The sequence below is a fragment of the Mytilus trossulus genome, chromosome 2, assembly GCF_036588685.1.
Source record: "Mytilus trossulus isolate FHL-02 chromosome 2, PNRI_Mtr1.1.1.hap1, whole genome shotgun sequence".
NCBI classification, from domain to species: domain Eukaryota; kingdom Metazoa; phylum Mollusca; class Bivalvia; order Mytilida; family Mytilidae; genus Mytilus; species Mytilus trossulus.
Genome location: NC_086374.1, coordinates 85,805,998 through 85,821,538, shown reverse-complemented (window position 1 = coordinate 85,821,538; position 15,541 = coordinate 85,805,998). Strand labels below are relative to the sequence as shown.

The 15,541-nt window shown below is 34.1% G+C and overlaps 1 protein-coding gene across 9 annotated transcripts in view; it reads left to right on the top strand.

Annotated features, from left to right (window-relative positions):
* LOC134708213 (diacylglycerol kinase beta-like) overlaps nt 1–15,541 on the top strand; it is a 109,737-nt gene that overhangs the window by 27,110 nt on the left and 67,086 nt on the right. For 8 of the 9 annotated variants that reach the window (XM_063568574.1, XM_063568580.1, XM_063568577.1 and 5 more), the window contains one exon: nt 3,449–3,607. In XM_063568574.1, the coding sequence (XP_063424644.1) occupies nt 3,449–3,607 (159 nt within the window). Of the gene's footprint in view, nt 1–3,448; nt 3,608–3,975; nt 3,998–15,541 lie in introns of those variants that run through there. The other variant, XM_063568581.1, reaches the window with a different exon arrangement.

Below are 15,541 nucleotides of genomic sequence, written 5' to 3'. Positions count from 1 at the left end.
AGGTTAGGACTAATTCAAATTGATATGTATCAGTAGGTCCCAGTAAGTATACTATGTTGTTCCAAATGAATTCCTGTCTGCTTCCAAATAACTGCCAAATATATAAAATTTCAGACAGCCCAGCTTCTAATGAAACTTGATATTTAGTTAGAACATATCTACATGTATTTATTATACATTTCTTTGCCTCACTCCAAAATGTGTTGATATCAACATTTGTCTTCAACAACAGTTAAAATTGAGAATGGAACTGGGGAATGTGTCAAAGAGACAACAACTCGACCAAAGAGGAGACAACGACAAAGTCAACCAATTGGTCTTCAATGCAGCGAGAAACCTCGAGAACTCAGAGGTGTGCTTCAGATGGCCCCTTAACAAAAATGTGTACTAGTTCAGTGATTAACTCCGAAATATACACAAGAAACTAAAATTAAAAATCATACAAGACTAACCAAGACAAGAGGCTCCTGACTTGGGACAGGTGCAAAAATGGGGCTAATTAAATGTGTATTTTTTTTTAGATCTAAACCCTCGCCATATACCTCTAGCCAATGTAGAAAAAACAAACACACAACAATATGCACAGTAAAACTCAGTTTAAAAGTTGTTATATAGAATAACTTCAACTCTAAATTGTCAAATATTGTACACCAATATGTGATAATAGGGGCCATCATGTTTGTCTTAATATATAAGAGGATCAACGTACAACTGAGGTAATCCAAATTCTATGGAATTATTCATGTACAAAAAATAGTTTAAAGTAAGAAATCGGAGAATATCTTTTAAACAAAAGTTAGAAAATAGAACTTTTTGAAATCTTTAAATTATGTAATTGATCACCATAAGTAAACAGGAACTTAGATAACCCTTATTATATAGAGTTATTGATGTACTGAAAAGGGTTCAAGTAAAAATCTAAGACCATATCAACAAAAAAGCAAGAAAATAGGACAATCTAGTGCCTGCGTTTAAAACTTTCCAATAATACACACATTAATACAAATATGTAAACTAAAAAATAATCATAGTACATGTATCAAAAATTTTAAATAGTCGACTGGACAATATTAAAATTATTGGTTAGGTTCATAATTTCACTGGACTTTCCTTTGGATATAACGAAACATTACCACAATTTCACCAGACATCTCATTATACTGAATCAACAATTGTATAAGTTAACTGGTTAGACCGGAATACCAGGAAATAACAATGCAGCACTTTTTTTGTATATTTCAACCTGAAACAAACAGAAAATATCATAAATTTTAATTCTTAGTTTCAACATTATGGTATGATACATGTATATAAAAGAAGATGTGGTATGATTGCCAATGAGACAACTATCCACAAAAGACCAAAATGACACAGACATTAACAACTAGAGGTAACCATCTGGCCTTCAACAATGAGCGAAGCCCATACCTCATAGTCAGCTATAAAAGGCCCTGATTGGACATGTAAAACAATTCAAACAAGAAAACTAACGGCTGTACGTCCTTTTTTGAAATATTTGTATTCAACAATTTGAAATACATGAATAAGATGAATTAAGGGAAATGTGGGGAATATGTCAACATGACAGGAGCGAAACTAAACGAAATAAACTGGGGTAAACATGCAGTCATCTTAAGGTGACAGATGTTGTTACAATTTGTCATTTTACAAAAATAAATTTCATATTTTCTCATTTTAATCAAAATGTTGACATGTAGGAAGTATGAAAACTTTGTGGGCTATTCCTTTGAGTGCCAGGGGATTAAAATACTTCAAAAACTATAACTACTTATGAAATATGAATATTAGGAAAATATTTTTTTTTAATAAAGTTTTGATATTATCATCTGATTATAGCCTTGGGGATCTTGACGTGTAGTAATGTTGGCGCTGTGTTTCTGTTTGAGTCAATCTGACAGACAATTTAGCACAGACTCTATACAGTAGTAGTTACACAACAACCACGCTCAGGACCATCTCCCCTAATTAATTTTAATTCTATTTTATGATGACAGAATATTATAAATGTCAGGTATTAAATATTAAGTAGATGTGGGAGTCAGAATAGACATTATGTAAGATTAATTTGACAGATTGTGCTTCTATTATCATGATTTCTTATGGGAAGACCTTGGAACCTGACATTTTATGTTCTAAATGTAATCTGAAATAAAACGCACGCCTAAAATAGAAATTAATTGCTCCACCCTTTTGTTGTGCAGGCTTCGGAAGGTATTTGAATTCATATACAAAATACATATTTTCTTGAAATAGTTAAAATTTGAGAAATAATACAATTGGGGGCTTGAATTTATATAGATTTGACCACTGGTTGGCCATTTATGCGTAATATTTAACCTTGAATATAAGCAAGGGGTAAAATATCAGCACAAATGGCAAACCCTATCGGTAACTTATTTCATAAAAAGCATATGACGGGGGAGTTAGATTGGAAAGGTTCACACAAATCAGCTTTCATATCAATATATTCATATTTTACCACAAGTGAGTTGCTAACTCAAAGCATTTGAAGAACGTCATGCTGGAATAACCTCTTTAATTTGAAGAGTCACTATCATGCATCAATCTGATTTATATTTTTTGTTTGTTCTTTTTACATATAAATTACATGATAAAAAAAGAGACCTTGTTGAGGGTTCTATTTGATCTAAAACTTAAAATGTTATCAAAAAATGTGACTTTATCATTAAGGATAAAAGCAGCAATTATTGTCTTGCAAAATTATTATATCCATATGCATGCACTGATGATATGTGACCTCAGTTTAAAATCTATTGCTAATTTTGTCACCAAGTGGGGTTATTAAAAAGGATATCTGAGCTAAAAATTAAAAAAAAATAAATGAAATATCCATCTCAAAGCCACTCTTACCTCAAAAATAAATAATTCTCATATATGTCATATGAATAACAGTAAAATTTGAATCTATGATATGAAATCAAATAGATTGATTAATGGTTGTTTGCTTAACATCCAGTGGCAAATATTTCATGCATATTTAGGACAAGAAATCAAAAAGAAAATTGTCATTATATTATTGGGCATGGTTGTCTATTTATATCAAGGTCACATGGTCTCCAACAATCGTCAGAAGTCTTGTTTATAGTTAGTGAAGGGTTGAGGGGTCTCCAGTCCCAACAATAGACAGTGTGATAGAATAAGAATAAAAATAAGAATATTTATTATTCCAATCAAGGGCCCTTGATGGGCAGCATAACATGTACACATAAAACAATACATCATGATTTGTAACAAAAAAACATTGTGATACTTTATAATGAGTTCAGTATTGTTCATTGTTTCCTTGGAACTTTTAATTCTTGCATATATTTTAATGTGATATAAATCAAATTTGAGAGAGTGCGTCTATTAGGTTGGTTTACGACACAATATATAGAATTTTATCAAAATATTTTCTTGTCTACAGGGTCAACATCAGCGTCAACACATCCTGCTGTTGCTGTGACAGCCAATCCTGCCGTAGAGAAATCGTTAGCAGCCGGGGACGATAGTACACCTGATGTATCCACTCATTCTAGATCATCGTCAAAAAAGTCAAATCATAGTGTTAATACTATACATAATGGTAAGTCATTCAATCACAGTGTTAATACTATACATAATGGTTAGTCATTCAATCACAGTGTTAATACTATACATAATGGTTAGTCATTCAATCACAGTGTTAATACTATACATAATGGTTAGTCATTCAATCACAGTGTTAATACTATACATAATGGTTAGTCATTCAATCACAGTGTTAATACTATACATAATGGTAAGTCATTCAATCACAGTGTTAATACTATACATAATGGTAAGTCATTCAATCACAGTGTTAATACTATACATAATGGTTAGTCATTCAATCACAGTGTTAATACTATACATAATGGTTAGTCATTCAATCACAGTGTTAATACTATACATAATGGTAAGTCATTCAATCACAGTGTTAATACTATACATAATGGTAAGTGGTCAAAACTATCTTACAGTCTTGTCAAAAACATATAATTTCAACTTTGAGGCTTAAGGGAGGAGGGGGCGTGTTACAGAATCTAGGTATTATTGTAGTGTGCATTCTCTTTGTCCAGTCTCTATAAGGGTTTTTGTGATTTTAAAACGAGGATGACATTACTTAGTACCCTCCATTACATTTATTCACAACTTGTCAAGACTTGTGAAGCATTAGTGATTAATGTTTTATATATAGTAAGTGGCAGATCCCAGATGGGGGGGGGGGGGGGGGGTCTGTGGGTTGGAACCTCCTTTTTTTTGGGACTATCAATGCATTTGAAAGTGGACAAACCCACCTTTTTTTCTACTGGGTTTAGAACCCTCTTTTAAAAATGGCTAGATCCACCCCTTATACTTATACTTATTATATAAGACCATAACCTTTATACTGGAGTAAAAGTCTATCAGACTACAAATCAGCTTACAATTTCATGTCAAAAATCCAAGACTTATAGATATAGGAAGATGTGGTGTGAGTGCCAATGAGACAACTCTCCATCCAAATAACAATTTAAAAAAAAAAGTAAACCATTATAGGTCAATGTACGGCCTTCAACACGGAGCCTATTATATATATCAGATGATTTTTGCCATTTCTTTTGATGGAAAAGTTTGCTGTTGTATTTTGTAAGTAAAACTGTAGCTACTCGCGTACATAAGTGGGTATATTGTTAAAACTATCTGTTAATCATTTTGTGAAGATGCAATATAAAAAACTCAACTAATTTTTTCAAGCCTGTCAAAATAAGATTTTAACTTACAGCTACTTTCCTAAAGCATGTAGAGCAAGACTTTAGTTAGCCTTCTTGCTTTGTTTTTATATTGTACAATCATTAGGATAACACCCAATTAAAATCAAATATTATATATACAGGTTAAACTATGCCTAAATATATTGTTTAAAGATGTAAATCTTATTTACAAAGCATGTTTAAACAATTATACAAACAAAGCAAGCAAGCCAACCAAGGTTTTGCTTTACATGCATTAGAAAATTAGCTGTAATAATAATTGTTTTATATATTCTGGACATTTAGTGCAGAAAGGACACTTGTGGTCCCTATGATGTGAACAACTGGACTGAATCTTGAAGTTTGAAGCCATGTTAGATACATGATACAAAACAAGATTCATAAATTTAAGATACTTTTAACATCTTTCAAACATATGTAGTATTTTTTTAGTACAAGGTAGATGTGAAATCCGTTTTGGTTTTTCAAATTGAAAAGGAAAAAAATGTTGGCTCATCATACTTTCTAATATGAAAGAAAATGAATTCATGTTTGAAAATGTATTTATGTGATGTTTTTTGACTGGGGAAATAAGTTCAGTTACTTCATATTTTAAATAAAAGTAGTTTAGATACTAAGTAAAAAAGGATAGTGTTAATTGTGTGTTGATAAAAAAAGAATAGATTGAGGACCATTTTTTTCTTCTATCATATTTGTATATACTTGTTTTTATTGACTTTGATTTTAATAGTTTCAACATTTTTTGTCCAATAATGGATTTGATTATTTACCAGTAACCAAATGTTAATACAGCTTTGATATAAAGAGTTGTCTAATCTGCATTACCGATTTATTGTCATTCCATATTCAATTATTGAACTGACCAACATGTTTAACAAATGACAAGCTGCAACAGCAAATCTATAAATAGTAACACATAATACGACAAAAATGGTGTAGATCATAGAGCCTAATTCCTTTGTTTTACTTGGAGTAAGAAAATGAATGCTTTTGTCATTGATTTCCGATAAATCCAGTATTCCAACATACGGCAGAAGTCGTAGAGATTGTCGTAGAGATCGGGAGGTAGATACACTAGAGGTTAATAAGATCTAGAGTAGGATACTTAATAAAATAACAAGACATTATATTGTCCGTTTATAACATATTTAATCATAATTCTGACATGTTTACAACCGAATTAACAATTGATTTCTAAGCTTTCTTTAGGGCATAGGAGCAGGTTAGGTTGTGATAATGGTATTAGTTTATTTGTGATCGACACATAGTCAAGAGGGTTAGTGAGAGAAGTGAAATTAAGACATTTATTTATAGAAGTGTGACTTTCAAATTGGAAGATGTTTTGTTTTGGTCTTTGTATGAGCTAAAAGCAGAACTATTTATTTTTAGTTATATCTTTGACACTTGTAATGATAGATCTCCTTAATCATGCATTTACATGAAGGCGTAAAGACCAAATTAGAAGCTGTTTAAGACCAAAAAACTATTTTTGTTTCATTGATATACTAACAGAGCTACCATATATTAGATATATATTTTTATGCCCCACCTACGATAGTAGAGGGGCATTATATTTTCTGGTCTGTGCGTCCGTCCTTCCGTCCTTCCGTCCATTCGTTCAGGTTAAAGTTTTTGGTCAAGGTAGTTTTTGATGAAGTTGAAGTCCAATCAACTTCAAACTTAATATATATGTTCCTTATGATATGATCTTTCTAATTTTATTGTCAAATTAGACTTTTGACCCCAATTTCACGGTCCACTGAACATAGAAAATAATAGTGCAAGTTTCAGGTTAAAGTTTTTGGTCAAGGTAGTTTTTGATGAAGTTGAAGTCCAATCAACTTCAAACTTAGTATATATGTTCCTTATGATATGATCTTTCTGATTTTATTGTCAAATTAGACTTTTGACCCCAATTTCACGGTCCACTGTACATAGAAAATAATAGTGCAAGTTTCAGGTTAAAGTTTTTGGTCAAGGTAGCTTTTTATGAAGTTGAAGTCCAATCAACTTCAAACTTAGTACACATGTTCCCTATGATATGATCTTTCTAATTTAATTGCCAAATTAGACTTTAGACCCCAATTTCACAGTCCACTGAACATAGAAAATTATAAGGCGAGTAGGGCATCTGTGTACTATGGACACATTCTTGTTGTAATTGTAAATTATACTTCTTTTTTCTTTTTCATTGTCACGCTTATTGTCAGTTTTTCAGCAAAACAAATTTATATCAAAATAAATTATGAGATATATTTTTTGGTGTTTTATAAGATCTTACATATTTGTAATTGTTCCAAATATAAAAGTTAACTCTCTCTGGACATTATGACTTTCATAGCTGCTTTTGGATTTTATTATCTGAAATGTGTTACCGGTATCTTATACCTCTCACCTAACAAATCCCAGGGATCAGAGTATCACATGATATACTCTATGTAGACAGGTGACTTATCCTCACACCTAACAAATCCCAGGGATCAGAGTATCACATGATATACTCTATGTAGACAGGTGACTTATCCTCTGACCTAGCAAATCCCAGGGATCAGAGTATCACATGATATTCTCTATGAAGACAGGTGACTTAACCTCTTGCCTGACAAATCCCAGGGATCAGAGTATCACATGATATATTCTATGTAGACAGGTGACTTATCCTCTCACCTAACAAATCCCAGGGATCAGAGTATCACATGATATACTCTATGTAGACAGGTGACTTATCCTCTGACCTAGCAAATCCCAGGGATCAGAGTATCACATGATATACTCTATGTAGACAGGTGACTTATCCTCTCACCTGACAAATCCCAGGGATCAGAGTATCACATGATATACTCTATGTAGACAGGTGACTTATCCTCTCACCTGACAAATCCCAGGAATCAGAGTATCACATGATATATTCTATGTAGACAGGTGACTTTTCCTTTCACCTGACAAATCCCAGGGATCAGAGTATCACACGATATACTCTATGTAGACAGGTGACTTATCCTCTCACCTAACAAATCCCAGGGATCAGAGTATCACATGATATACTCTATGTAGACAGGTGACTTATCCTCTCACCTGACAAATCCAAGGGATCAGAGTATCACATGATATACTCTATGTAGACAGGTGACTTATCCTCTCACCTGACAAATCCCAGGGATCAGAGTATCACATGATATACTCTATGTAGACAGGTGACTTATCCTCTCACCTGACAAATCCCAGGGATCAGATTATCACATGATATTCTCTATGAAGACACGTGACTTAACCTCTTGCCTGACAAATCCCAGGGATCAGAGTATCACATGATATACTCTATGTAGACAGGTGACTTATCCTCTCACCTGACAAATCCCAGGGATCAGAGTATCACATGATATACTCTATGTAGACAGGTGACTTATCCTCTCACCTAACAAATCCCAGGGATCATAATATCACATGATATACTCTATGTAGACAGGTGACTTATCCTCTCACCTGACAAATCCCAGGGATCAGAGTATCACATGATATATTCTATGTAGACAGGTGACTTATCCTCTCACCTAACAAATCCCAGGGATCAGAGTATCACATGATATACTCTATGTAGACAGGTGACTTATCCTCTCACCTGACAAATCCAAGGGATCAGAGTATCACATGATATACTCTATGTAGACAGGTGACTTATCCTCTCACCTGACAAATCCCAGGGATCAGAGTATCACATGATATACTCTATGTAGACAGGTGACTTATCCTCTCACCTGACAAATCCCAGGGATCAGAGTATCACATGATATACTCTATGTAGACAGGTGACTTATCCTCTCACCTGACAAATCCCAGGGATCAGAGTATCACATGATATATTCTATGTAGACAGGTGACTTATCCTCTCACCTAACAAATCCCAGGGATCAGAGTATCACATGATATACTCTATGTAGACAGGTGACTTATCCTCTCACCTGACAAATCCCAGGGATCAGAGTATCACATGATATACTCTATGTAGACAGGTGACTTATCCTCTCACCTGACAAATCCCAGGGATCAGAGTATCACATGATATATTCTATGTAGACAGGTGACTTATCCTCTCACCTAACAAATCCCAGGGATCAGAGTATCACATGATATACTCTATGTAGACAGGTGACTTATCCTCTCACCTGACAAATCCCAGGGATCAGAGTATCACATGATATACTCTATGTTTACAAGTGACTTATCCTCTCACCTAACAAATCCCAGGGATCAGAGTATCACATGATATACTTTATGTAGACAGGTGACTTATCCTCTCACCTAACAAATCCCAGGGATCAGAGTATCACATGATATACTCTATGTTTACAGGTGACTTATCCTCTCACCTAACAAATCCCAGGGATCAGAGTATCACATGATATACTTTATATAGACAGGTGACTTATCCTCTCACCTAACAAATCCCAGGGATCAGAGTATCACATGATATACTCTATGTAGACAGGTGACTAATCCTCTCACCTGACAAATCCCAGGGATCAGAGTATCACATGATATATTCTATGTAGACAGGTGACTTATCCTCTCACCTAACAAATCCCAGGGATCAGAGTATCACATGATATATTCTATGTAGACAGGTGACTTATCCTCTCACCTGACAAATCCCAGGGATCAGAGTATCACATGATATACTCTATGTAGACAGGTGACTTATCCTCTCACCTGACAAATCCCAGGGATCAGAGTATCACATGATATATTCTATGTAGACAGGTGACTTATCCTCTCACCTAACAAATCCCAGGGATCAGAATATCACATGATATATTCTATGTAGACAGGTGACTTATCCTCTCACCTAACAAATCCCAGGGATCAGAGTATCACATGATATACCCTATGTAGACAGGTGACTTATCCTCTCACCTGACAAATCCCAGGGATCAGAGTATCACATGATATACTCTATGTAGACAGGTGACTTTAATATCCTCTCACCTGACAAATCCCAGGGATCAGAGTATCACATGATATACTCTATGTAGACAGGTGACTAATCCTCTCACCTGACAAATCCCAGGGATCAGAGTATCACATGATATATTCTATGTAGACAGGTGACTTATCCTCTCACCTAACAAATCCCAGGGATCAGGGTATCACATGATATACTCTATGTAGACAGGTGACTTATCCTCTCACCTAACAAATCCCAGGGATCAGAGTATCACATAATATACTCTATGTAGACAGGTGACTTATCCTCTCACCTGACAAATCCCAGGGATCAGAGTATCACATGATATACTCTATGTAGACAGGTGACTTATCCTCTCACCTGACAAATCCCAGGGATCAGAGTATCACATGATATACTCTATGTTTACAGGTGACTTATCCTCTCACCTAACAAATCCCAGGGATCAGAGTATCACATGATATACATTATGAAGACAGGTGACTTATCCTCTCACCTAACAAATCCCAGGGATCAGAGTATCACATGATATACTCTATGTAGACAGGTGACTTATCCTTTCACCTGACAAATTCCAGGGATCAGAGTATCACATGATATACTCTATGTAGACAGGTGACTTATCCTCTCACCTAACAAATCCCAGGGATCAGAGTATCACATGATATACTCTATGAAGACACATGACTTATCCTCTCACCTGACAAATCCCAGGGATCAGAGTATCACATGATATACTCTATGTAGACAGGTGACTTATCCTCTCACCTGACAAATCCTAGGGATCAGAGTATCACATGATATACTCTATGTTGACAGGTGACTTATCCTCTCACCTGACAAATCCCAGGGATCAGAGTATCACATGATATACTCTATGTAGACAGGTGACTTATCCTCTCACCTGACAAATCCCAGGGATCAGAGTATCACATGATATACTCTATGTAGACAGGTGACTTATCCTCTCACCTGACAAATCCCAGGGATCAGAGTATCACATGATATACTCTATGTAGACAGGTGACTTATCCTCTCACCTGACAAATCCCAGGGATCAGAGTATCACATGATATACTCTATGTAGACAGGTGACTTATCCTCTCACCTGACAAATCCCAGGGATCAGAGTATCACATGATATACTCTATGTAGACAGGTGACTTTAATATCCTCTCACCTGACAAATCCCAGGGATCAGAGTATCACATGATATACTCTATGTAGACAGGTGACTAATCCTCTCACCTGACAAATCCCAGGGATCAGAGTATCACATGATATATTCTATGTAGACAGGTGACTTATCCTCTCACCTAACAAATCCCAGGGATCAGAGTATCACATGATATATTCTATGTAGACAGGTGACTTATCCTCTCACCTAACAAATCCCAGGGATCAGAATATCACATGATATATTCTATGTAGACAGGTGACTTATCCTCTCACCTAACAAATCCCAGGGATCAGAGTATCACATGATATACTCTATGTAGACAGGTGACTTATCCTCTCACCTAACAAATCCCAGGGATCAGAGTATCACATGATATATTCTATGTAGACAGGTGACTTATCCTCTCACCTGACAAATCCCAGGGATCAGAGTATCACATGATATATTCTATGTAAACAGGTGATACTTACTTGATAAACTTAAAGCTCCTAAAAGATCCTTATTCAGTCCATTATCTGGCCTTATTGAGATTTTTTGGGACTTACAGATTTAGTACCTGGAAAACAGATTTAGTACCTGGAAATTTTGATTAATATCTGGAACATAAGGGATCACATGATTAAGAGTTTGCTAAGTCTTTTGATTAATAGAATAGCTGGGCTCCACAGAGTCATCATGTTTTAGTTCTGGTATAAAGTTAATTCATATCCCCCTCCCACTATTAAAACTTCAAAGACCATGAGTTACACATTACATGCAGAGGATGTGAAGAACTAGAATATCACCTGACTTGTAGATGTCTTTCTTCCCACCTGTAGAAACCAATGGACCCACCAATTATATGATTAAGTATGAGTGTGGTTTTGTTTAAATTTAGAATTTTTCTATTGATTGATATTGTCAGGCCAGTTGATTCAGTTACACTCCTACAGAAATATTTATTCCACATTTTTAGTGATTTACCGTGTTGATAGAGTCTGAATCATATAGTACAGTTTATAGCATGCTTTAAATGGAATTACTTTATTTAATATTGATTGCATTCTTTATTCTGGGATGTATTATGGTCAGCAAATTACAGTGAACATATTTCATATTAATTGCTACTAATGCTAGTAATCAATTTGAGGGTCTAGACAGGAAATTTTAATAAAAATGATCATATAGTATTTTAAGCTTTTTGGTGTAGTTTTTTGTTTATGAATGCCACCAGTTTTTTTTTCACCACTTGTGAAAGTATTTTATTTGATGAATGTTAAAAAGAAACTTCTCATTTATCTATCTTAGGATATATATATATTATTAAAAAAAAATCAAATTTGACGATTGAACTAATAAAGGGACACAATTGATTGGGCAAGTATACAATTTCCCCCCCCAAAATTACAAAAAATTAGAAAGCATCTTGATGAAAGATAAATTCTGAATTAAGGAATACTTATCCTATGAGAAAAAAATCTTTGTATATAAAGAAGGCCTGCATATACAACCATTCACATAAGATTTATTTATTCAGCTTTATTTGATTACTTCGATTTCTGTTGAATGTTTTCACAACTTTATAAAGGTAGTTTCTGATTTATGTTGCATTTAGGTCTTCAGGTTATAGTGCCATTTGGATCTAGCATAATCATTGGTTGTTGGTATACCCCCACAAGTGTGGCACACTAATTTTTTCCATCTTTAAAAGTTAGCAGAAAACTAGTATGATTTAAATTAATAGGGTTCAGCTTAAGCACGCCTCCAGGTGTGGAAGTATTGAAGGCTTATTGGTGTCCTTCGGCTGTTGTCTGCTCTTTGGTTGGGTTGTTGTCTCTGAATTGACACATTCCTCATTTCCATTTTCAATTTTACATAATGGATTGTATACAGATATTTAGATTTTCTGAAGTTTTAATTTGAAAATGAAGGCTTGATTGAATCTTGTTAAGAAATAAATAAACTAAAAAGAAGCCCTGATATAAGTACCTATGGTATCATTAATATCATGCCTCATATATCCACTGACTCCATGTTAATTTATTCTTAATGTCAGTTTTCCTATTATTGTAATGGATAAATTGATATAAAGACCATCAAATAACAGCTAGTACCTATAGCAATATGGCTATTCCTGACAGATTTTGTTTATTTAGGTGAAATTAATCAGGGACAATCGATGATTAATATAGCTGTTGTATTATTGCTTTATTGTATTTATTTTCTAAGGCTGTGCTGGATGTGAGGCTCCAGAAATTCTTCTGTATTAAGTCTGTGTAATCAAATAAATGATAGGAGATGTATTTCAATAAGTTCACTGGTCAGAACATAAACTGGAGGTCAAAACATCAAAACTGACTTTGCAGAATTGGCTTTGCTTTATATTGTTTTAAAGGCTGTACAGTGATCCATACTTGTTAATTTCTGTGTCATTAGGACTCTTGTGAAGATTTGGCAACATCTGTGTCCTATGGATACATTCCCCATTTATTTATAATAGTCCAGAATAAATGTCAGTAGCAATCCGTAGTATATTTTCAATTAAATTTCTCCCTAATCTAATTGTTCCTTATTTGAATGTTTTTTCTTTATATGTTTTATAAGTCTATTGACTCAGTAAACATTTTAAAGTTTTTTTGACATTTTAATTGTCGAGAATCAATACCAATATGTTTTACAAGAGTTTACAATCTAGTGCAACAGGACAACAAAATGTGCACAATGAAGTAATTATTACATGATATCGATGATTGCAATTAATTCCTTAATTTCCATATTTAAAAGTCAGAATTTCCATAATGATAAATACATATTTTCAGGATTTTTTTTTTACATTATGAATTTAACAAATGTGTAAGAAGCCCTATTGCAACTAAATAATGAAGAATTCAGACCGAAATTATACCAATAAATCTGATGGATTTTTTCTGTGTACTTTAAGAAATTAGATATTTTTTAGTAGTACATTTATATTACTTACAATGATTTATTCCCCTTGTATAGTTCAATAGATTGGCTATAATTCTGTGACAGTTGTGATAAATAGGTAATAACGATCTGCATGTAAGTCAACTTATACCAATTATGGTATACATAGGACTTGTACTACTATATAATACCAGTAAGTACTTTTAGTGCTGGAGGTCATGGGTTCAATCTATGTCCTCTCAAACCAGTCCATAGATTTAGATTTTATATTTGCTGCTTTTGTTTCTGAATAAATGGAGGTGTTGTACATAAATCAATGAGACGGTAAATAAGCCACAGAAACAATTCCAAGAGACAGTTAAGGTGGTACCTAACACCATCACTAAAATTAATTTGGCTCGTTTAATTTTCCTTAATTTTGACAAAATATTTACTTTGACCATTTGACAAAAATATAAAAATTTCAAAAAATTTGAACTAACCATTTTATAAAAAAAATATACTGGTTATATAGCAGTTTGACAAAACTAATTTTGATCATTGAGATGCTTAATATTCTGTTTACAACACAACATAATTAAAACGTTCAGCTGGTTTTTAAAGAGTTGTCTCCCTGTAGTGTTAGGTACCAACGGTCAGCATATAGTCTTCAATAATAGACAGGTGTCTCTTCTATGGATATATTTATTTTTTGTGGGTGCTAATGATTGAGGAAAACTGGTATTTTCTTGGTATACCTAATTGCATCGGTACACCTCAAAGGTTACCTACTAGCCTATAGAAAGTTTGTTCTGCCTTGAACATTGATATAAGTCTCTGCGGTGTTTACCTTTAGTAAATAAGTTGTAAAATTAACCCTTTCCCACTAAATCCATATAATTTAGTGGCTCATGAATTATAATGAAACCACAGTACATTTACTGCTAAACTCTTCATCACTCAGAGTCTTGTAAGAGGGACGAAAGATACCAAAGGGACAGTCAAACTCGTAAATCTAAAACAAACTGACAACGCCATGGCTAAAAATGAAAAAGACAAACAGAAAAACAATAGTACACATGACACAACATAGAAAACTAAAGAATAAATAACACGAACCCCACCAAAAACTAGGGGTGATCTCAGGTGCTCCGGAAGGGTAAGCAGATCCTGCTCCACATGTGGCACCCGTCGTGTTGCTTATGTGTTGAAAGTGCTGAAAAAATTTAAACTTACTGAAGAACTGCCATCAACTTCAAATAGATATATGTATACAAAGATGTGGTATGAGTGCCAATGAGACAACTCTCCATCCAAGTCACAACTTTTAAAATAGTAAAAGTAAACCATTATAAGTTATGATCTTCAATATGGAGCCTTGGCTGACACCGAACAGCAAGCTATAAAGGGCCCCAAAAATGACTAGTATAAAAACACTGAAGCACGAAAACTAACAGTGCATATATCTTTTTTAAAAAAAAAACGGGTAACACTTATGAACCACGCCAACAAACAACACCCACTGAACATAAGGATTTCTGACGGAGGACAGATGCAAAAAAAGGCAGTGGCTTTAAACATTAACCAATACAGCTGGTTTTAAAATTGTCAAAGGAACCAACCTTCACCTTTACTGGAAACAATAGTGTAACATCACAACATAGAAAGACACACTATAAAATATCAATTGAAATGGCTTAACTCAATCACAAGACA